The sequence below is a fragment of the Mobula birostris genome, chromosome 2 (genome assembly GCF_030028105.1).
Source record: "Mobula birostris isolate sMobBir1 chromosome 2, sMobBir1.hap1, whole genome shotgun sequence".
Lineage (NCBI taxonomy): Eukaryota > Metazoa > Chordata > Chondrichthyes > Myliobatiformes > Myliobatidae > Mobula > Mobula birostris.
In genome coordinates this window covers 133,071,932-133,093,918 of record NC_092371.1, presented here as the reverse complement: position 1 = coordinate 133,093,918, position 21,987 = coordinate 133,071,932, and the positions used below count along the sequence as shown (strand labels likewise).

Below are 21,987 nucleotides of genomic sequence, written 5' to 3'. Positions count from 1 at the left end.
TCTTTCTGGACTTCAGACCCAGCCACTTTCCCCCCCATCATCACTCTCTTCCTTCTAGTGGAACTTGTCCTCACTCTTAATTAATTTCTCCTTTGGCTCCTCCCTCTTCCTTCAAAGAAAAGGTGTAGCCATGGGCACTCGCATGGGTCCCAGCTATGCCTACCTGTTTGTTGACTACATTCCAAGCCTACACTGGTGGCTGTCCCACATTTTTCCTAAGCGACATCGACGACTACACTGGTGCTGCTTCTTGAAACCATGTAGAACTCGGCAACTTCACCCATTTTGCCTCCAACTTCTACCCTGCCCTCAAATTTACCTGATCAATTTCCAACACCTCCCACCCCTTTCTCAATCTCACTGCCACTGTCTCTGTCTCTGGAGACAGCTTATCTACTGATGTATATTATAAACCCACGGACTCTCACAGCTACCTGGACTATACCACCTCCCACTTTGTTAATTGTAAAAAAAAAAGCCATCCCCTTCTCTCAATTCCTCTGCCTTCACCACATCTGCTCTCAGAATGAGGCTCTTCATTCCAGAACGAAGATGTCCTCCTCCTTCAAAGAAAGGGACTTGCCTTCCTCCACCATCAGCGCTGACCTCAACCACATCTCTTCCATTTCACACACATCTGTTTTCACCCATCCTCCCGCTACCTTACCAGGGATAGGATTCTTCTTGTCCTCACCTACCACTCCACCAGCCTCTGCATCCAGCATATAATTCCCCGTAACTTCCCCCATCTCCAGTGGGATCCCACCACCAAGCACATCTTTCCCGCCCCCCAATATTCTGCTTTCCGCAGGGATCATTCCCTATGCGACTCCCTTATCCATTTGTCCCTCCTGGCACTTATCCTTGCAAGTGGAACAAGTGCTACACCTGCCTCTACACCTCTTCCCACTCTACCATTCAGGGCCCCAAACAGTCCTTCCAGGTAAGGTGACCTTTACCTGTAAGTCTGTTGAGGTCATATACAGTTTGGTGCTCCCAATGTGGCCTCCTGTATATCAGTGAAACCCAACGTAGATTGGGAGACCGTTTCACTGAGCAGCTACGCTCCGTCCACCAGACGTGGGACCTTCCAGTGGCCACCCATTTTGTTTCCACTTCCCATTCTGATATGTCAATCTATGGCCTCCTCTATTGTCGCAATTGCCTCTACCATTCAGGACAGTCTCACAACCTGATGGCATGAACATTGATTTCTCGAACTTCCAGTAATGGTCCCCACCCTCTTTCACCTTTCCCCATCTCTTTTTCCCTTTTTTACCTTATCTCCTTGCCTGCCCATTGCCTCCCTTCAGTGTTCCTCCCCCCTTTTCTTTCTTCCATGGCCTTCTATCCTCTCCTATCATACTCCCCCCTTCTCCAGCCCCGTATTTCTCACCAATCAACACCCAGCTCTTTACTTCATCCCTCCCTCTCCCGGTTTCACCTATCACACTGTTTCCCCTTCTCCTCTTCCCACCTTTTAACTCTCATCTTCATCTTTTTTACTCCAGTCCTGCTTAAGAGTCTTGGCCCAAAACGTTAACTGTCTCTTTTCTATAGATGCTGCCTGGCCTGCTAAGTTCCTCCAGTATTTTGTGTGTGTTGTTTGGATTTTCAGCATCTACAGATTTTCTCATTTGTGGGGGAATCATGTGCCTGGAGGTGGTAGGGGTGGTCCTTAATGAATATTTTGCCTCAGTATTCACCAGTGAGAGGGACTTTGATGAATGTAAATTCAGTGTAGAACAGGCTAATAATGTACAGGAGCATGTCAAAGTTAAGAAAGAGGCAGTATTGGAGCTATTGAAAAATATTAGGATAGGTAAGTCTTTGAAAGGGCCTGCTGGATATACGCCAGGTTACTATGGAAAGTGAGGGAAGAGACTGCTAAGGTGTTGCTGATGATCTTCATGTCCTCGCTGGCCACAAGAGTAGGACCAGAGGATTGGAAGATGGCAAATGTTGTTCCATTGAACACGAAAAGGCAACAGGGATAATCCATTGCGTCTTATGTTTATGGTGAGCAAACTAATGGAGAGAATTTTTAAAGGCAGTACTTATAAGCATTTAGAGAAGCATAGTCTTATTGGGATAGTCAGCATGGCTTTTTGTGGGGCAGGTCAAGCCTCATGAGCCTGAGTGAATTCTCTGAGGATGTGACAAAATACTTTGATAACAGGACAGCAGAGGATGTGGTGGATTTGGATTTTAATAAGGCACTTGACAAGGCTCCCCATCCTCAGGTCATTGAGAATTTCATGAGGCAGAGGATCCACGGAAACCTGGCTACATTGTTTCAGAAATCGCTCACCCACAGAAGGGAGAGAGTGGTAGTAAATATATACTGCCTTGTGGTCAGTGACTAGTGTTGTTCTGCAGGGATTTGCTGTGGGGCCCCTGCTCTTTGTGATTTTTATAAATGTTTGGATGAGGAAGTGGAAGGGTGGGTTAGTAAGTTTACAGATAACACAAAGGTTGGTGGTATTGTGGATAGTGTGTGTTAGAGTGAGTTTTTGGGTAGATGATTCGTTTACACTTAAATGACTCTGGCCACCAGTCTTCTGTTTGACAAAGTACTGTGGACTGAGTTCACAACAATGCATTTCCTAAAAGCTGTGAATATCGGAATACTAGCCAAACGCTGCGGATGGAAGTGTGAAGTTTACAGGTAGTTTCGAAGACAGCCTTATCTATACTTTATATATACTAATTGTCCTCTATGTTAGCACGTAAAATACCAAATAAATGTATTGTGGATTTGACTTATACTCCTAAAGGCTGTGTGTACCAACCCAGACATGTTAGCGTCCGGAGGAAAGGATGAAGTCAGAAGGTGTGATGTTTTGTATGTAGCTTCAAAAGGAAGCATTGTCTATAACCTTGTAAATAGCAATTGCCCTATGCTGCCATTGTATCATTTGTGCACAGCATAACTCTGGTAAGGGCAGAAAGCTGGCAAATCAGCCTCGGCCGAGAGGACCCTGGGAAAACATCCAGTTAGACTTCACAGGGCCCCTGCCAAAAAGCAGGGGGAGAAGCTACCGTCTAGTAATTATGGATCACTTCACCCGGTGGGTAGAGGCTTTCTCAACAAGGCACTGCACCGCCCGCACCACTGCATGGATCCTAGTTCAGGAAATCCTCCCAAGGTGGGGAACCCCAGTCCACAGATCAGGGAGAACATTTCACAGGGAAAGTGATGAAGGAAATGTATCAACTGCTAGGGATTCAACAACGGTTCCACATACCCTACCGCCCCCAGAGTTCAGGGATGGTAGAAAGGATGAACTGAACAATCAAGAATGCGTTAGCCAAAGCTATAGCTGAGACAGGAAAGACATGGGTTGATGGATTACCAGGAATCCTGATGAGATTGCACGCAACCCGGAACTGCACGCTAGGTCTCAGCCCCTACGAATTATTGACGGGGCGAGCAATACGACTCCCTTATGGGGTAATTATGGGTTGTGGGGAGCCTGGGGCTTACAGGGATAAATGACCCAATATGTGAAAGACCTTTGTAACCAACGTAAAGTGTTGAAGGACAGAGCAAAACAACAGCAGCGAATCGCTGATCAGAGAGAGCCAGAGGGAAAGGGGATAGTCCTTTCACAGCCCGGCGACCAAGTTATGGTGAGGGTGCTGCCGGAAAGGCCAGGGTTTGCCCCCAAGTGGATCAGACCACAAACGGTACTCTTAACCAATGATACGTGTGTCTGTGTACAGACTCGGTGAGGCAGCCAGTGAAAACACTGGACTCAGGTTAAAGCATACAACTCGCCCTCTTGTTGCTCCCACAGACGGAGTGGGGAACCAAGTGTACCCAGTAACCATGTAATTACAGAGAACCTAAGAGAGGAACACCAGCCGGCCACGCCAGACCTGACCACAGCTGATGAAAACACACCCGGAGAAAACGCAAAGGCAGAAAATGCTGACAGCGTGACAGAAGACACTGAGAGCGTGTTAGAAAACCATGAATAGCCTGCTAAAGTGTGATGATGATGGTACTCTGTAAAGAAGGCTGGTTGCTGAAGGTAGATGATTAATTTTATAGCATAGTATAGTAAATTATTGGGAAATAGACGGGGAGGGATTTTTGAGTTAAAGCAGAGATAGCAAGTTCCACCACTTTGATGGCATTTCAGACTGCACGCAGCATCTTAAAGCAGCACCCCCCGTCTGAGGAGCTGGGCCCCTTTCAGCAGTTGGGCCAGTGATCAACCGGACAATTTGGAAGGGGGTGCCACCGGGGAGAGGTCCTTGCATACATTTACATCGAGGCAACCCCAACCCCTTCCTGTACATCAATGAGAAGGCCTGTGGGTGCTCCTTGAAGGAGAGTTTCAGCGACCAGAGGATGAAGGACTGAAGACAAAGGAATGTGATTAAGCTGCAGTCAGCCTGCAGGAAAAGAGCCAACAGGTACACGAAAGGAGCCGCATTTCCTAAAGACTTGGAACAGCCTCTCTGCTTAACATTTAGTAGGTAGCAATTAGGGAATGCTAGGATAGATATCGAGGTACATAACACTGGGGGGGGGGGGGGATTTTGAGACAGGGTGTTTTTTGCTGCCCTATTTGAGCAGATCCTCCTAGGTTGGCCTTTCCTGGTAGAAATTTAATTTTTGTCCAGGAGGGCCAAGAGGAGGGACTGCTAGAGTGAGCTTTTGGGTAGATGATTCATTTACACCTAAATGACTTTGGCCACCAATCTTCTGTTTGACAAAGTACTGTGGATTGAGTTCACAACAATGCATTTCCTAAAAGCTGTGAATATCAGAATACTAGCCAGACGCTGCGGACGGAAGTGTGGAGTTTACAGGTTTCGAAGATAGCCTTATCTATACTTTATATATACTAATTGTCCTTTATATTAGCATGTAAAATACCAAATAAGTGTATTGTGAATTTGACTTGCACTCCTAAAGGCTGTGAATACCAACCCAGACACATTGGCATCAGGAGGAAAGGATGAAGTCAGAAGGTGTGATGTTTTGTATGTAGCTTCAAAAGGAAGCATTGTCTATGCATTGTCTATGACCTTGTAAACAGCAATTGCCCATTGTGTTTAGCATATAAATATCGAGCCCACATTGGGCTAGCAGACCTTTCTACTGAAGGCATCTCTGTCTGTATGATGTCTGCTGTACCTTGTTGTGTCGAATAAAGAAGCTGCTTTGTATCTACCAGTGACTCTGTCTCTCTGGTGATTTCATCCACAACACAACAGTGTGGAAAGTTGTCATAGGTTGCAGCAGGATAAACAGGATGCAGAACTGTACAGATAGAGTTCAATCTGGAAAACTGTAGTAAGATGAACTTTGGAAGGTTGAACCTAAAGGCAGAGTACAAGGTTAATGGCAGGATTTTTAGAAGTATGTGGGATCAGAGGAGTTTTGGGGTCCAAGTCCATGGATCCTTAATGTTGGCATGCAAGTAAAGAGGGTGGTTAAGGTTAATGGTCCGTTGGCGATCATTATATGGGGAACTGAGCTCAACAGCCGCGAGCTAATGTAGCAGCTCATTAAAACTCTGGGTTGACCACACTTGGAGTATTGTGCTCAGTTCTGGTCACCACATTATAGGAAGGATGTGGAAGCTTTAAAGAGGGTGTAGAGGAGGACTTACTGGATGCTGGCCAGATGAGAGAATATGTCTTATGAGGAAAGGTTGAATGAGCTAAGTCTTTTATGTTTGGAGTAAAAGAGGGTGAGCAGCAACTTCATAGAGGTATATACAATTAGGAGAGGCTGAGATAGAATGGACAAGCAGTTCCTTTTTCCTAGGGGGACAATGGCTAATGGCTAATATCAGAGGACTAATTTTTAAGGCCAGTGGAGGGAAGTTTAGGGGAAATGATAGATCTCCTCCCCCCCCCCCCCCCCCCCGCCATAGGTGCACGGAACACATTGCTAGAGGCTGATTTAATAGACTCTTGGACACATGGTGTAGAAAAATGGAGAGTTATATAAGAGTGAAGGATTAAACTGCTCGTGAAGTAGATTTATGTAAGTCAGCATAACATCATGGACTGAAGGGCCCATACTCTACTGTACTGTTCTATGTTCTAGAATGGGCTGTTGATGCAAATGAATCTTTGAAGAACAAGTTCAGCCAATACTCACTGAATAAGCTTACATAGATTCAAATCAAGCAGAGCTGATTTGTGGATTAGTCTTGATCAAATGAATGCAGGATAGTGGGGGTTTGGGGGGGAGGAAGGAGGAGAGCTGTTTTCTTGGGCTGAATAGCTTTCTTTAGTATAAAGTGCAAAGTGCTTATATTTTTAAAAATAACCAATGAACACACTGACTCACTGGAGGCAGCCTTCATTCTTCTCAATCTGTGCATGGCAGCTTGGACATCTTTTAGAGATGAGTTTTGCCAGGTGCTTGCTTTGTGCTTCCATAGTCATTCCCTCATAGTACCCTCCATCATCCATCCATTGTGACATGTGGCTGCAGCTGGCAGGATAGTGAGCCTACAACATGAGAATGGAAGGCAGGATCAGAGAATGTTGGCTTAAGTCTTTTCACCCTTAAGAATCATATGACCCAACCTGCCTATACAAATCAAGATTCCCATCCAAGCTAGTTCTATCTTCTCAAGCTTAGCATATATCCCTCTAAAATTTTTCTATCCATGACTATTTAGAATCTAGAAATGACTGCACAAATATAACTCTAAAGTATCTAGGCAACCATAATGTACAAGAGCTGTGGTGTGTGATTCACCTCGATAGACATCTTTAATTAGCAACTACCACACCTTTCTATGATGCAGGAAAAAGGAATTTTGTTCAGAAACACTGCAACAAATGGACCAGATGACATATTTTGTAATATTTTCCCACATTATACTACCTGTTTCCTTACAAAACATTCCTTCCTCCAGTATCACTCATTCTTTTCACTGCCATCTCAAAAGCTACATTCTTATCACTCTTGGTTCTTATCACATCTCATAACTTGCAGGAAGACATTAGTAAGACAGTGGATTTTTGGTTACATTACTGGACAAATACAGCCTGGCAAAAATGAGCATCTTCAGAAGTAACAATAAAAGCAGAAGTCAAAAGGCCATTTCAAAGGCAAAAGGCATTGGTTGGTTACAGAGAGTAATGATTCTATTTAAAATTAATGAGAGTGCAAGGAAAAAGAGACTTTAAACTGATTATTCTGAGAAGAACACAGGAGAACACCAACAGTGTTGAATTCTCTGCCCTATGAAGCAGTGGAGGCTACTTCAGTAAATAGATTTAAGCCAAGGTTGGATGGATTTTTGCATACTAGGGGAATTAAGGGCTATGGGGAAAAAGCAGGTCGGTAGAACTGGCCAGTTTAGCCATGACCTTATTGAATGGCGAAGCAGGCTCGAAGGGCCAGACGGCCTACACCTGCTCCTATTTCTTATGGAGCAGGTAGCATAACGCTATTACAGTACCAGCTGTAAGATTGGGGTCAATTTCTGCCACTGTCTGTAAGGAGTTCTCCCTGTGACCTTTGCTTGGATTTCCAGCATCTGCAGATTGTCTCATCTCCCTGTGACCATGTCGGTTTCCTGTGGGTGCTCCAGGTTCCTCACACATTCCAAAGTTGTGGACATACTGTGTTGGCACTGGAAGTGTGGTGACATCTGCAGGCCACACAGCAAAATCCTCACTGATTTGATTTGACGCAAACGATGCATCCCACTTTATGCTTCAATCTACATGTGACAAATATTGTCATTCGTTATCTTTTTCAGCTAGTCCTAATTTTAGAGGTAAAACTTACATCTATTTAAAAGGGTCCACCAACTCAGATTTTTACACAACATTTTTTTTTAGTTTTATTTTTATTTGGATAAGGAATTCACAAATATCATGTACTTTTTTCACACATATAACCTTTTCCATTTTTTTATATGTATAAAACTACAATTATTTATACATTCTTAAGTACACATTGAGATGATATAAAAGGAAAATAAACATTTAAATAGATAATTATGTACAGTGGTAAATCTAACCTATTAGGCTAAGTAATGGAATTAGTTGTTAAGAAAAATGGTAATAATAGTTTCCATATAACCCTTCTGGACCATTTCCACTGGTCCAAAATGTTGTATATAAGCCTATGTATCAACCATTGTAGGTGTTTATATCCTAATTTGTTCATGCTTGCTCCTGCCCGCAGACATAATTATCCAATCCCTATGTACTTATTTACTTAATTTTTTCATTTTTTTTATCCCTTTCCCAAATCTTTCCCTTTACTTGTGTTAATTCTCTATTTTACACAACATTTTATATTCATTTTAAAATTGCTTTTACAGATGTGGGAATTGCTGGCAAAGCCTATTGCTTGCCTATCCCTAACAGCTTTTGAGTAGGTGCTGATGAATCATTTCCTTAAACCCTGGCAATTGATCTCTCAAAGTACTGCACATTACTTACAAAGTACCCACAGTTTATTGTTCTTCCTTCTTTATATTTACAGTACTCAGAATAATAGAGGTGCCAGGCAGGATAGTGGAATGCTCCGCTTGCAGTATGTGGGAAGGCAGAGAGACTTCTAGTGTCCCTGACGACTAGACCTGCAAAAAGTGCATCTAGCTGCAGCTTCTAACATTTTGTATTAAGGAGTTGGAGCTGGAACTGGATGAACTCCAGATCATTTGGGAGGCTGAGGGGGTGATAGAGAGAACACATAGAGAGGTAGTTACACCAAAGGTGCAGGCCACAGGAAAATGGGAGACAATCAGGAAGGAGAAAGGGGTTAAGGAGCCAGTGCAGAATACCCTTGAGGCCATCTCCCTCAACAACAGGTATACCACTTTGGATACCGTTGGGGGGGGAGGAGGGTGGGCAATGACCGAGACCTAGCAGAGGATAGTCACAGCGGCCAAGTCTCTGGCACTGAATCTGACTCTGCAACTCAGAAAGGAAGGGAGAAGAGACGAGCTGCAGTGACAAGGGATTCATTAGTTAGGGGAAAAGAAAGGAGGCATTGTGGACCAGAACGAGATTCCCGGAAAGCATGTTGCCTCCTGGGTGCCAGGGTCAGGGACATTTCGGATCAAATCCTCAGCGTTCTTAAGTGGGAGAGTGAACAACCAGAGGTTGTGGTCCATGCAGCTACCAATGACATAGGTAGAAAGAGTGACGAGGTTCTGCAAAGGAAGGTAAGGGAGTTCAGTGCTGTTAACGGGCAAGACCTCCAAAGTTGTGATCTCAGTATTGCTACTCATGCCACATGTAAGTAAGGCCAGAAATAGAAAGTTTATACAGTTTAATATGTGGCTAAGGAATTGGTGTAGGAGGGAGGGCATAAGATTTTTGGATCATTGGCTTCCCTTCCTGGGAAGGTGGGAGAGGTACAGAAGAGACAGTTTGCACCTGAACTGGAAGGGGACTAATAACCTAGCAGGAAGGTTTGCTAGAGCTGCATGGTAGAATTTAAGCAAGAGTTGCAGGGGGATGGGAACCAGAGTACCAGAACTGTTAGTGGAGAGGTTGTGGAGACGGATGTTATTAAGAACTCAAAGTCAGGATCAAAAGGTTGAGCATGGTGCGAGTAATGTCCTAAGCTGCATATACTTCAATGCAAGAAGTATCTTAGGAAAGACAGATGAGCTCAGAACATGGATAAATAATTAGAAGCCATTAGCGAGACTTGATGTAGGAGGGGCAGGATTGGCAGGTCAATATTACGGAGTTCCATTGTTTCAGACTTGACAGAACGGGAGAGATGAAAGGAAGAGTGATGGTGTTACTGGTTATGGAAAATGTCACTGTAGTGCTCAGTCAGGACATACTGGAGAACTCGTCTAATGAGGCATTATGAGTGCAACTGAGAAATAAGAACCATCTGACCATGTTAATGGGCTATATTACAGGCGACACCGACAGTCCAAGGAAATGAGAGGAACAAATTTGTAAACAGATTGCAGACTGTTGCAATAAACATAAGGTTACTATAGTAGGTGATTTTAACTTTCTACATACTGACTGGGACTCCCATACTGTAAAAGGACCAGATGGGATAGAGTTTGTCAAATGTGTTCAGGACAGCTTCCTTAATCAGTACGTAGAAGTCCCAAAGATGATACTTATCTATTACGGAATGAGAAAGTGCAGATGACAGAAGTAAGGGAACACTTTGGATCTAGTGATCAGAATGCAATTAGTTTCAAGTAAATATGCAAAAAGATAGGTCTGGTCCATGGCTTGAGAGCCTAAATTGAAGAAAGGCCTACTTTGATGGTGTCAGAAAGGATCTGGCAATTGTGGATTGCAATATGTTGTTTTCTAGCAAAGGAGTAATGAAAAGTTGGATGTCTTCAAATGTGTTATTTTGAGAGTACAAAGCTTGAATGTACCTCGCAGAGTAAAATATAAAGGTAACAGGTGTAGAAAATCTTGGTTTTCATGAGATATTGAGGCCCTGGTTAAGAAGAAAAAAGGAGGTGCATAGCAGGTATAGGCAGGTAGGAACAAATGAGTGCTTATGGAGAATAAGAAATGCAAAAGGACACTTAAAGAAAGAAATCAGGAGGGCTAAAAAAGGCATGAGATTGCCCAAGCAGACAAGATGAAGGAGAATCCAAGGGATTCTACAGATATGTTAAGAGCAAAAGAATTGCAAGAGACAAAATGGTTCTTTGGAAGATCAGGAGCCAAAAGATATTGGGGAGGTAGATTTTTTTGCATCTGTATTTACTCAGGAGATGGACCAAGAGTCTTTAGAAGTGAGGCAAAGAAGCAGTGAAGTCATGGACCCTACACAGATTACAAAGGAGGTGTTTGCTATCCTGAGACAAATTAGGGTGGATAAATCCCCAGAGCCTGACATGGTGTTCCCTCAGCTCCTGTGAGAGACAAGTGCAGAAATTGTCGGGGCCTGAGCAGAGATAATTAGATCCTTAGCAACGGGTGAGATACTAGAGGAATGAAGGAAAGTCAATGTTGTTCTGTTGATTAAGATGGGCTCCAAAAATAAATCAGGAAATTATAAACAGTGAGACTGATATCAGCAGTGAGAAAATTATTGGAAGGCGGATGAGTTGAGGGTGTGGATTGACACATGGAATTATGATGTTGTAGCAATTAGTGAAACTAGGCTACAGGAGGGGCAGGACTGGCAGCTTAATATTCCAGGGTTCCGATGTTTCAGATGTGATCGAGGCAGAGGAATGAAAGGTGGGGGAGTAGCATTGCTTGTCAGGGAAAATATTACAGCAGCGCTCAGGCAGGACAGATTAGAGGGCTTGTCTACTGAGTCCTTATGGGTGGAGCTGAGAAACAGGAAAGGTATGGCCACATTAGTGGGATTGTATTACAGACCACCCAATAGTCAACGAGACTTGGAAGAGCAAATCTGCAGAGAGATAGCAGGCAACTGCAGGAAACATAAAGTTGTGGTGGTAGGGGATTTTAATTTTCCATACATTGATTGGGACTCCCATACTGTTAGGGGTCCAGATGGTTTAGAGTTTGTAAAATGTGTTCAGGAAAGTTTTCTAAATCAGTATATAGAGGGACCAACTAGAGGGGATGCAATATTGGATCTCCTGTTAGGAAACGAATTAGGGCAAGTGACAGAAGTCTGTGTAGGGGAGCACTTTGGTTCCAGTGATCATAACACCATTAGTTTCAATTTGATCATGGACAAGGATAGATCTGGTCCTAGGGTTGAAGTTCTGAACTGGAAGAAGGCCAAATTTGAAGAAATGAGAAAGGATCTAAAAAGCGTGGATTGGGACAAGTTGTTCTCTGGCAAAGACGTGATTGGTAGGTGGGAAGCCTTCAAAGGGGAAATTTTGAGAGTGCAGAGTTTGTATGTTCCTGTCAGGATTAAAGGCAAATTGAATAGGAATAAGGAACCTTGGTTCTCAAGGGATATTGCAACTCTGATAAAGACGAAGAGGGAGTTGTATGAAATGTATAGGAAACAGGGGGTAAAATCAGGTGCTTGAGGAGTATAAGAAGTGCAAGAAAATACTTAAGAAAGAAATCAGGAGGGCAAAAAGAAGACATGAGGTTGCCTCGGCAGTCAAAGTGAAGGATAATCCAAAGAGCTTTTACAAGTAGGTTAAGAGCAAAAGGATTGTAAGGGATAAAATTGGTCCTCTTGAAGATCAGAGCAGTCGGCTTTGTGCGGAACCAAAGGAAATGGGGGAGATCTTAAATAGGTTTTTTGCGTCTGTATTTACTAAGGAAGCTGGCATGAAATCTATGGAATTGAGGGAATCAAGTAGTGAGACCATGGAAACTGTACAGATTGAAAAGGAGGAGGTGCTTGCTGCCTTGAGGAAAATTAAAGTGGATAAATCCCCGGGACCTGACAGGGTGTTCCCTCGGACCTCGAAGGAGCTAGTGTTGAAATTGTGGGGGCCCTGGCAGAAATATTTAAAATGTCGCTGTCTACGGGTGAAGTGCCGGAGGATTGGAGAGTGGCTCATGTTGTTCTGTTGTTTAAAAAAGGATCGAAAAGTAATCCAGGAAATTATAGGCCGGTGAGTTTAACGTCAGTAGTAGCTAAGTTATTGGAGGGAGTACTAAGAGACAGAATCTACAAGCACTTGGATAGACAGGGGCTTATTAGGGAGAATCAACATGGCTTTGTGCGTGGTAGGTCATGTTTGACCAATCTGTTGGAGTTTTTCGAGGAGGTTACCAGGAAAGTGGATGAAGGGAAGGCAGTGGATATTGTCTACATGGGCTTCAGTAAGGCCTTTGACAAGGTCCCGCATGGGAGGTTAGTTAGGAAAATTCAGTCGCTAGGTATACATGGAGAGGTGGTAAATTGGATTAGACATTGGCTCGATGGAAGAAGCCAGAGAGTGGTGGTAGAGAATTGCTTCTCTGAGTGGAGGCCTGTGACTAGTGGTGTGCCACAGGGATCAGTGCTGGGTCCATTGTTATTTGTCATCTATATCAATGATCTGGATGATAATGTGGTAAATTGGATCAGCAAGTTTGCTGATGATACAAAGATTGGAGGTGTAGTAGACAGTGAGGAAGGTTTTCAGAGCCTGCAGAGGGACTTGGACCAGCTGGAAAAATGGGCTGAAAAATGGCAGATGGAGTTTAATACTGACAAGTGTGAGGTATTGCACGTTGGAAGGACAAACCAACGTAGAACATACAGGGTTAATGGTAAGGCACTGAGGAGTGCAGTGGAACAGAGGGATCTGGGAATACAGATACAAAATTCCCTGAAAGTGTCGTCACAGGTAGATAGGGTCGTAAAGAGAGCTTTTGGTACATTGGCCTTTATTAATCAAAGTACTGAGTATAAGAGCTGGAATGTTATGATGAGGTTGTATAAGGCATTGGTGAAGCCGAATCTGGAGTATTCTGTTCAGTTTTGGTCACCAAATTACAGGAAGGATATAAATAAGGTTGAAAGAGCACAGAGAAGGTTTACAAGGATGTTGCCGGGACTTGAGAAACTCAGTTACAGAGAAAGGTTGAATAGGTTAGGACTTTATTCCCTGGAGCGTAGAAGAATGAGGGGAGATTTGATAGAGGTATATAAAATTATGATGGGTATAGATAGAGTGAATGCAAGCAGGCTTTTTCCACTGAGGCAAGGGGAGAAAAAAACCAGAGGACATGGGTTAAGGGTGAGGGGGGAAAAGTTTAAGGGGAACATTAGGGGGGGGCTTCTTCACACAGAGAGTGGTGGGAGTATGGAATGAGCCGCCAGACGAGGTGGTAAATGCGGGTTCTTTTTTAACATTTAAGAATAAATTGGACAGATACATGGATGGGAGGTGTATGGAGGGATATGGTCTGTGTGCAGGTCAGTGGGACTAGGCAGAAAATGGTTTGGCACAGCCAAGAAGGGCCAAAGGGCCTGTTTCTGTGCTGTAGTTTCTATGGTTCTATGGTATTCTAAGGGACTGCATTTAAAAGTACTTGGATAGACATGGACTGATTAAGGATGGTGAGCATGGCTTTGTGCATAGTAGTTCATGCCTAACTAATCTTATAGTATTTTTCAAGCAAGTTACCAGGAAAGTGAATGAAAGCAAGTCAGTGGATGTTGTCTACATGGATTTTAGTAAGATATTTGACAAGGCCCACATGGGAGGTTGGTCAGAAAGTTCAGTTGCTCAGCATTCACGATGAGGTAGTAGATGGTCGCCTCTCTGACTAGAGGCCTGTGATTAATAGAGTGCCATACGGATCAGTGCTGGGTCTGTTACTGTTTGTCATCTGTATCAATGATCTGAATAATAATGATTAACTGGGTCAGTAAATTTGTGGATGACACCAAGATTGGGCGTACAGTGGACAGTGAGGAATGCTATCATGGCTTGCAGTGGGATCTGGGCCAACTGAAAAAATAGGTTGAAAAATGGCAGATGGAATTTATTGCAGACAAGCGCAAGGTGTTGCACTTCAGTAGGACCAACTAATGTAGGTCTTAAACAGTGAATGGAAGGGCACTGAGAAGTGAAGTAGAACAAAGGGATCTGGAAATACAAATCCATAATTCATTGAAAATGGTGTCACAGGTAGATAGGGTCATAAAGAAAAGCTTTAGGCACGTTGGCCTTCATATATCCAAGTACTGAGTACAGGAGATGGGATGTTATGTTGAAGTTGTACAATACATTGCTGAGGCCTAATTTAGAGTATAGTGTGTAATTTTAGTCACCCCTCCACAGAATAGATGTAAATAAGTTTGAAAGAGTACAGAGAAAATTTACGAGGATGTTGCTGGGTCTGGAGGACCTAAGTTACAAGGAAAGATTGCACAGGTTAGGACTTTATTCCTTGGAGTTTGTAGAAGATTGAGAGGAGATTCGATAGAGGTATACAAAATTTTGATGGTTATAAATAGGGTAAATGCAAGCAGGGTTTTTCCACTGAAGTTGGGTGGAACTACAATCAGTGGTCTCGGGTCAAGAGTGAAAGGTGAGAAGTTTAAGGGTACATGAGGGGAAACCTCTTCACTCAGAGGGTCATGAGAGTGCAGAATGAGCTGCCAGCACAAGTGGTGCATGTGAGCCTGATTTCAACTATTAGGAGAAGTTAGGATTAGATTAGATTATCTGTCAGGATTAGATTAGGATAAGCACATGGATGGTAGGGGTATAGAAGGTTATGGTCCCAGTGCAGGTCGACAGAAGTAGATAGATTTAATGGTTCAGCACAGACTAGATGGGCGGAAGGGCCTGTTTCTGTGCTATGCTTATCTATGACTTGATGACTACGTAATTTTGAAATGTAGTAACTCATAATAAAGGTAACATCACAGCCCACCTAAGTAACAGCTGGAGCATCTATTTTTAGCCACATTATATGAGAGCGTATTAATAGGTTGGACTCTCAGGAGAAATCTTTTATACCCATTAAAAGGTCCTTAGGTTAACGTCCATCCCAAGTGGAGAACATCTAATGGTGCAATACTCACTCTGTCTGGATCTCAGGGAAGCAAAGAGCATTAATAAAAGATGTTTACCTCTGGGAAATTACAGGAGAAGCAAGAGGACCAGCAGCACTTGGAACAGGTGCCAACACTGCCAATCCCCTCCTTACACAGGATTTGATCACAACCTTGAGGATTAGTGCACCAGGTCAGGTTCGAACAACATTCCACATAGCCTCGCAGTAGTGTTTTGGAATACTTTTGAAAGAAAATGATAATGACTGTCAGGTATCTCAGCTTGGCAATATCAGTCAGCAATTCTCTAAAGTCACCCTCTATTTAATTTCTACTGAGTATAACCTTCCTCAGGTTTCATATGTTGCTTTGTCTTCCTCATGTCTGTAGACATTATAGTATTAAATCCACATTTTCAAATGAAGAGATACTTTACAACTGATGTAATTAGATAGCAGTGCTGGGCAACAGAAAAAAATAAATGCCTTGTCTCAAAAAGCTTAAAAATGCTTTAAACTAGCCAAGCCCAAAGAAATCAGATTCCAGCAAGTGAATGTATAAACACTATTGCACCATTCTGCTAGAATCCGGGGGTGGGATTGGTGAGAATGTGGGAATAACAGTCTACAGGAAAAGTTAGTTGGGGAATGATTGCTCTGTGAGCCAGCAAAGACTCAACAGGCAGAACATGAAAATTTGTTCAAATAGGCACCAGCTCAAGTCACAACACAGCCAAATGAAGTAGCTGCCATTTGTCAAAACAACTTTTCTCATTCATGGATTAAGCATGTCGTTGGCAAGCTATCATTTATTGCTCATCTTAGTAGTGTTTGAAAAGCTGATGGTGACCAATGCAGCCCTTCCAGGGAAGGTACTTCCAGAGTGCTGCTGTGGAGGAAACACCAAGATTTTCACCCAGTTATAATAAGAACCATGAATATTTTCAGGTCACAATGAGTTTTAAACTGAGAGAAGTTAGGGGTGGTCCCTTGTGGCAATTGCCTTTGGTGGTGAAATTTGCTGGTTTGGATAGTGGGCATTTTATAAATAGTGGCATTGAAGCTGCTATACCTGGTGGTGGAGGGAGAGAGAAGGGGTTCTGAATGCTGAGCTTCTTGAGAGTTATTAAAGCTGCAAATATCTATTTAAGCGGAGAGTATTCCATTGCACCTTTGATTTATGATACCAGTGCTGAAAAGGCTTTTGGGGAATAGGACAATGAGTTCCATACTGTGTTACCAAGCCCCTGAAATACTTGGCCCTGGTGTTTATAGGTTTCTAGAGAGACAAATCAAGGAGAGGTTTTCCTCCAAAGGAGTGTGTACAAACACCAGGACCAGTCCCATCCATTAACAATGGGATCAGTCCCAGAGAAATCTATACAAAGACTGGAATTTGTCTCCAACAGTCTCTATAAACTCTGAGACCAATCTCCAAGAAGCTCTACACGCAGTGGTGATAATAATGGGAGTTGGATTAATCTTGGAGAATCTCTACAAACTGTAGGGTTATTTCAAGTAGTTGAAAAGTTCTCAGGACATACATCAAGTAAACAGAAAATGTTACTGCAACCTTCTGATCAAAAACCAATAAACTACCGAAAGTTTCACAATTCATTTACAGCTATCAATGATCTATAAATCCTTCATTCTTGAAAACCTATCTTCGGTTCTTCCTCAATATTAAACTGAAAGATTGTCTGGATTTTGCAACTACATGAACTGCCTTACTGCTATGCTTTACATTTAATTGCCAATGAACTGATATCTTACCTTGGCTGCAATCTCACTATCGAATATGATAGAACTGATGAACTCATTTGTCGGCTGTGCAGGACAGTCAGAGATTGGACAGGTACAATTCTGCACCAAGTTCTGCTCAATCCTGGTTATTAAATACTCTCTCCAGCAGGACTGAGAACAAGGAAAGACCAAAAGCACATCAAAATACAACCAGTAACCCAAAACTGAGTCATCATCCTGCATCATCCACATCCTACAACTACCAGCAAGAACTAATCACAGGTATCAGAATAAGTAAAAGGAATAAGCCCCTTAAGTATGCTCCAGAATTGCATAAGATTATGGCTAATTTAACTGTAAAATCAACTTTATACTCCTGTCTACTACTGGCAATATTTCACCTCTTTGCTAATTAAGTATTCATCTGCCTCTGCCGTAAAATTACTCAAACACTCTGCTTCCTTTAAGCACGGAAGCTCCTAAGACTTCCAACTGAGAAACAAGTATTGCCTCATTTGTCTTAAATAGGCAGCACCTGACCCTCCCCCTGCCCACACCCCAGTTGTATATTCTCCTAGAACATACAACTGGGGACTAGAGGACACATTCACCCACATTCACTGTCAAGAGCCCTCAAGATCTTTTGCAACTCAATCAAGACCCCTTCCTTCTAAATTACAGCCGATACATACTTAACCTGTCCAAATTTTCCTGATAAGGCAACCTTTCCATTCTAGTATTTGCCTAGCATACCTTCAATGGACTGCTTCCAATACATTAACACCTTTCCTTAAATATTCCAGACATGGTTTCACAAAAGCCCTCTTTAACCAAGGCATCCCCTCCTTAAACTTGAATTCAGACTCCTTAATAATAAAGTTAACTTCCTAATTACTTGCTGTTCACATCTGCAAATCATGCACTAAGATACGTTTTTGCATCTCACACCTCTGCAATCACTCAATTTTTAAATATAATCTTCTTAATTTTTCCTGCCAAAACAATTTCATTTTTCTGCATTTTTCTTGATTTGCCAATCCTTCTCTCCATATACTTATCTACAGTATCACTCTTCATAATCTCATGTTCTCTTCTCAATTTACTGTACTAATCCTTAGTGTCATCAAAATATTTGGCAACCATATCTTCATTGAAAACATTTATATAAATTATAATAATTTGCAGTATCAGCACCAATTCCTGTGGGATTTCCATCTTGCCAACTAGAAAAAGAGCTATTTATACAAAGCGATGTGACAAGATGGGATTCCAATGGTTTCTCACATATTTTCTACAACATTCCATCTCTTCTCACATTCCTTGGTATCAAGACTGTTTTTCAGGTCTATCATTTAGTCACCACAAAGCTGTAGACCAATTTTCAATTGATGAATAGAGACTAATAGTTCATGGTTATCCTCATAGCTTTATTCAGACACCATGAACAATTCTATTTCTGAAGATGGCCCAGCTTATAGCTCAGGGAAACGAGTACTAATTTCAATTAGGACTACACTCTCGTACTCTACACAGGAAACGAGTTTACTCTAGCATGACATTCTGTCCTACAATCTCTTCATCTTCCCTGTATTTTCAATGTGGGCTTAATACCAGACTTCATTTCTCCCATAAAATACACGAGCTGCATGAGCCCATGTTTGGTCACACATGCACTATTCCATGATTTCCTTTGTCATCTTTCTAGTATATTGAACCTGTTTTAATCCTAGACCAACTCTCAGCCAACTCTCTGACAAAATTTCATAAAGTAGAAATAAGATTCTGCAATAGGAAACAAGGGAACTCACCTTACAGCAGTAGTGCATGCAGCAAAGGGTGGGAGCAGCTTCACTATCATTAGTAAGCAGGCTTAGACAAACAGGGCACTGTGTGATAGGGCTGTTGGGAGTTTGCGGATTCCGGACCTTAAGACCCGCTGCCAACAAGAGGTCTTCGTGATCTTCAGCATATCGCTGGACCAGCAAGTCAACATTCCACTTGCTGTACATAAGCAAGTGCTGTGCCACATCAGTGGAGATGCTGAGTGTGTCCGCTACCTGCAGGACAGTCTGGCTCATCAGTTGCTGTACCTCTTCTTGGCTCATGGTCCGCCCCATTGACATGAGCACCGTCTCTAGTACTCCTTCATCTGAACTCTGTGATCCATCAAAGCTTAGGAATAAATCAAACAAAAAACAACCAATTTAACCCAGAAGCACTGGATGATCACAGCAAACTCCAAATCATCTGCCAACATTATTCAAACAGCAAGCAGAATGGATTTCAATGTTTGATTTAAAAGCAGAAGGTCTTGTTTAACTGGGTCCCTATCTGGCAGCTCAGGTGGGTACATGACAGCAGAGGGAATTCTCAAATACTCATTTCTCAGCTGGCATAAACTTCAATGCCATTGATGTAAACTTAAGGTGTAGTACTGCCCTACAAATCGAGATCACTTGATTTTTAACCCTTTGCTGGTGACGCACACTGGGGATGAAAGTGTGCACCATAAGTCATTTCCCTATGCTCTATTTAATCTGTGTGGAAAACTAAAAACTATGGGGCAATTGTGTGACTGTGGACTGAACTGAGGTGGTTCACATTGGCTATTGAAGTTTGAATTTGGGTTAAATTATCATATAGACTAAAGAGGCAAAAGAAACAGAGGTTTACTACAAAGTTTGTCATTTTTCTGTATCAGGACAGAAACAATATGCTTTAAATGGGTTCAGTAATGGATTATGTTAACATGTGCTTACTGGGCAAATGTAGGAACTGTTTCAGCTTTATAAAGAACAGAAGGGATAGAACAGAGACATTTTAATAAGAACATTAGAGAGCAAGTGTGTCGACCCAATAGAGCTATAGGCTAGCCTGTAATAGAGAAGATTTGTGTTTGCAGTTGAAGACAAGTACAGTACTTTGACAGCATTGGGGTACCCAAAACGGAGTCAAAAGTTGGATCATAGTGAAGTGATATTTTAATGGTAGTGATGGATATTGTCACTTCATTGTCAAAGCAATGAGGGATGAGCCTGTATGTGGCATATGTGGCATATTGTCTGGAAGGACCCCTAGATGATATTTGGTTGGTTTTGGTAATTACTTGGGAAGGAAAAGTCCATGATGAGAGTGAACAGCATGTTACTTCAAAGACAAAACTGAAGAAGGACATCCCTCAAGATTTGTTCTGGGGTCTCAGTAAATAAAAGTTGCAGAAGACACCAAGTACAACTTTTAAACAAAAGGAATGGTCACAATGGCATACACACACAGATTAAGTTAATGGGGAGAACTCTGACAAGGTATAATTTAAGTACAAAATAGGCCCTATTGCCCACCAAGTTCAAGTTGACCACTAAGCACTCACTTATACTAATCACATACTAACACCATTTTAATTCTCCAACATTCCCACTGACACCACACCCACAGAATCTACCAGTAAGGACAATTTACAGTAGTCAATTAATCCAAAAAACCTACATATCTTTGGGAAGTGGGAGGAAACCCATATGAACATAGGGAAAACATGGAAACTCCTCATAGATAGCACTCAAGGTCAGGATTGAACAGGAGTCTCTGGAACGCCGAGGAAGCAGCTCTACCAACTGTACCATTTGCTGCCCAGTTATTATTCACACAGGGTTCAAGAAAGTGAATATTTTCTTAATGCACAGAGATATGAAAGTGTTTTAGACTGTCCTGCATTGTGTGAAATTTGTTGTTTTGTAGCAGAACTACAGTGCAAAGATATAAAATTATACAAATTATGAATTAAATATTACAATAAGGAATAATAATGAAACCTAATGGCAGAGGGGAATAAGCTGTTTCTGAGTTATTGAGTATGGGTTTTTAGCTCCTGTTCCTACTTTTTCCTCTTTAAATAATTTCTGAAAAGAAGTTATTATATTTGCAAATGCTTTGTCTATTCAAAATGGATGAGATGTACAGGCCATTACAAGAATCTCTTCCATTTCTTAGGATTCTTCCATTACTTGGTGATTGGGTGAAGTTTGAAGAGTGGTGACACAAACTGCATGTTATTTTTTCAGCTTGACTCAATTTCAAAATCCAAATTGCTCAGCTTTGTTATCTTTATGCATAACCAAAGGAAATTCAAAACTATTAGCCTTTATCTTCATGGTAGAAGAAATGAATAAAACTTGTTTTACAGTGACTTTCAAAAAAAAATTGCTAAGAATGAGCAAAATAACCAACGTTTCATAGAAGGTACATCAAAAAAATCCACATATTATTCTGGGCTTGAATGTTAAACAAATAAACTTTGCATTTTACTCATTTACATTGCTGCTTTTAATATTTTCCTATAGCTGCAAGTGCAAACAAGTGGCACAAAAGACTAGGGACGTGAATGTTCTTGACCAATGACAGAATTTATTGGTGCAGTTCCAAAAGCAAGAGTTCCAAGATTTACAAAATCATTATCTAACATGATGGATCACTTCAGCAACCCCTCCAGTGCATTCACATCTTTTCTATTGTGTGGTGACCAAACAGCATACAGTACTTCAAGTGTAGACTAACTAATCTTTCATATATTTCTATCATTATGAGCAGGGAGGAGCGATCCAGTTTAAGAAGGTAAATATTCTATGTGTCTACATAATCTATCTGCTATTATCGTACATCCTTGGACATGCACAGCAAGGTCACTCTGCTTGTCACTACTTTCTCAGTACTACCAACCTACATTTGCTTTCTCTAATATAAAGGAGACTGCATTATGATCAGCAGAATCAGAATTAGAGGTACTATCACTGTTGTGAAATTTAGCATTTTGTGGCAGCTTCGTAGTGTGAAACATACAAAATTACTACAGGCTACAATAAAAATTAA

The 21,987-nt window shown here is 42.0% G+C and overlaps 1 protein-coding gene across 5 annotated transcripts in view; it reads right to left on the bottom strand.

Annotated features, from left to right (window-relative positions):
• LOC140191307 (cullin-9) overlaps positions 1 to 21,987 on the bottom strand; it is a 332,978-nt gene that overhangs the window by 36,767 nt on the left and 274,224 nt on the right. For all 5 annotated transcript variants that reach the window (XM_072248616.1, XM_072248607.1, XM_072248588.1 and 2 more), the window contains 4 exons: positions 18,933 to 19,296; positions 17,155 to 17,295; positions 15,461 to 15,625; positions 6,320 to 6,483 (listed from right to left, as the gene is read on the bottom strand). In XM_072248616.1, coding sequence (XP_072104717.1) covers positions 6,320 to 6,483; positions 15,461 to 15,625; positions 17,155 to 17,295; positions 18,933 to 19,296 — 834 coding nt within the window. The remainder of the gene's footprint in view (positions 1 to 6,319; positions 6,484 to 15,460; positions 15,626 to 17,154; positions 17,296 to 18,932; positions 19,297 to 21,987) is intronic.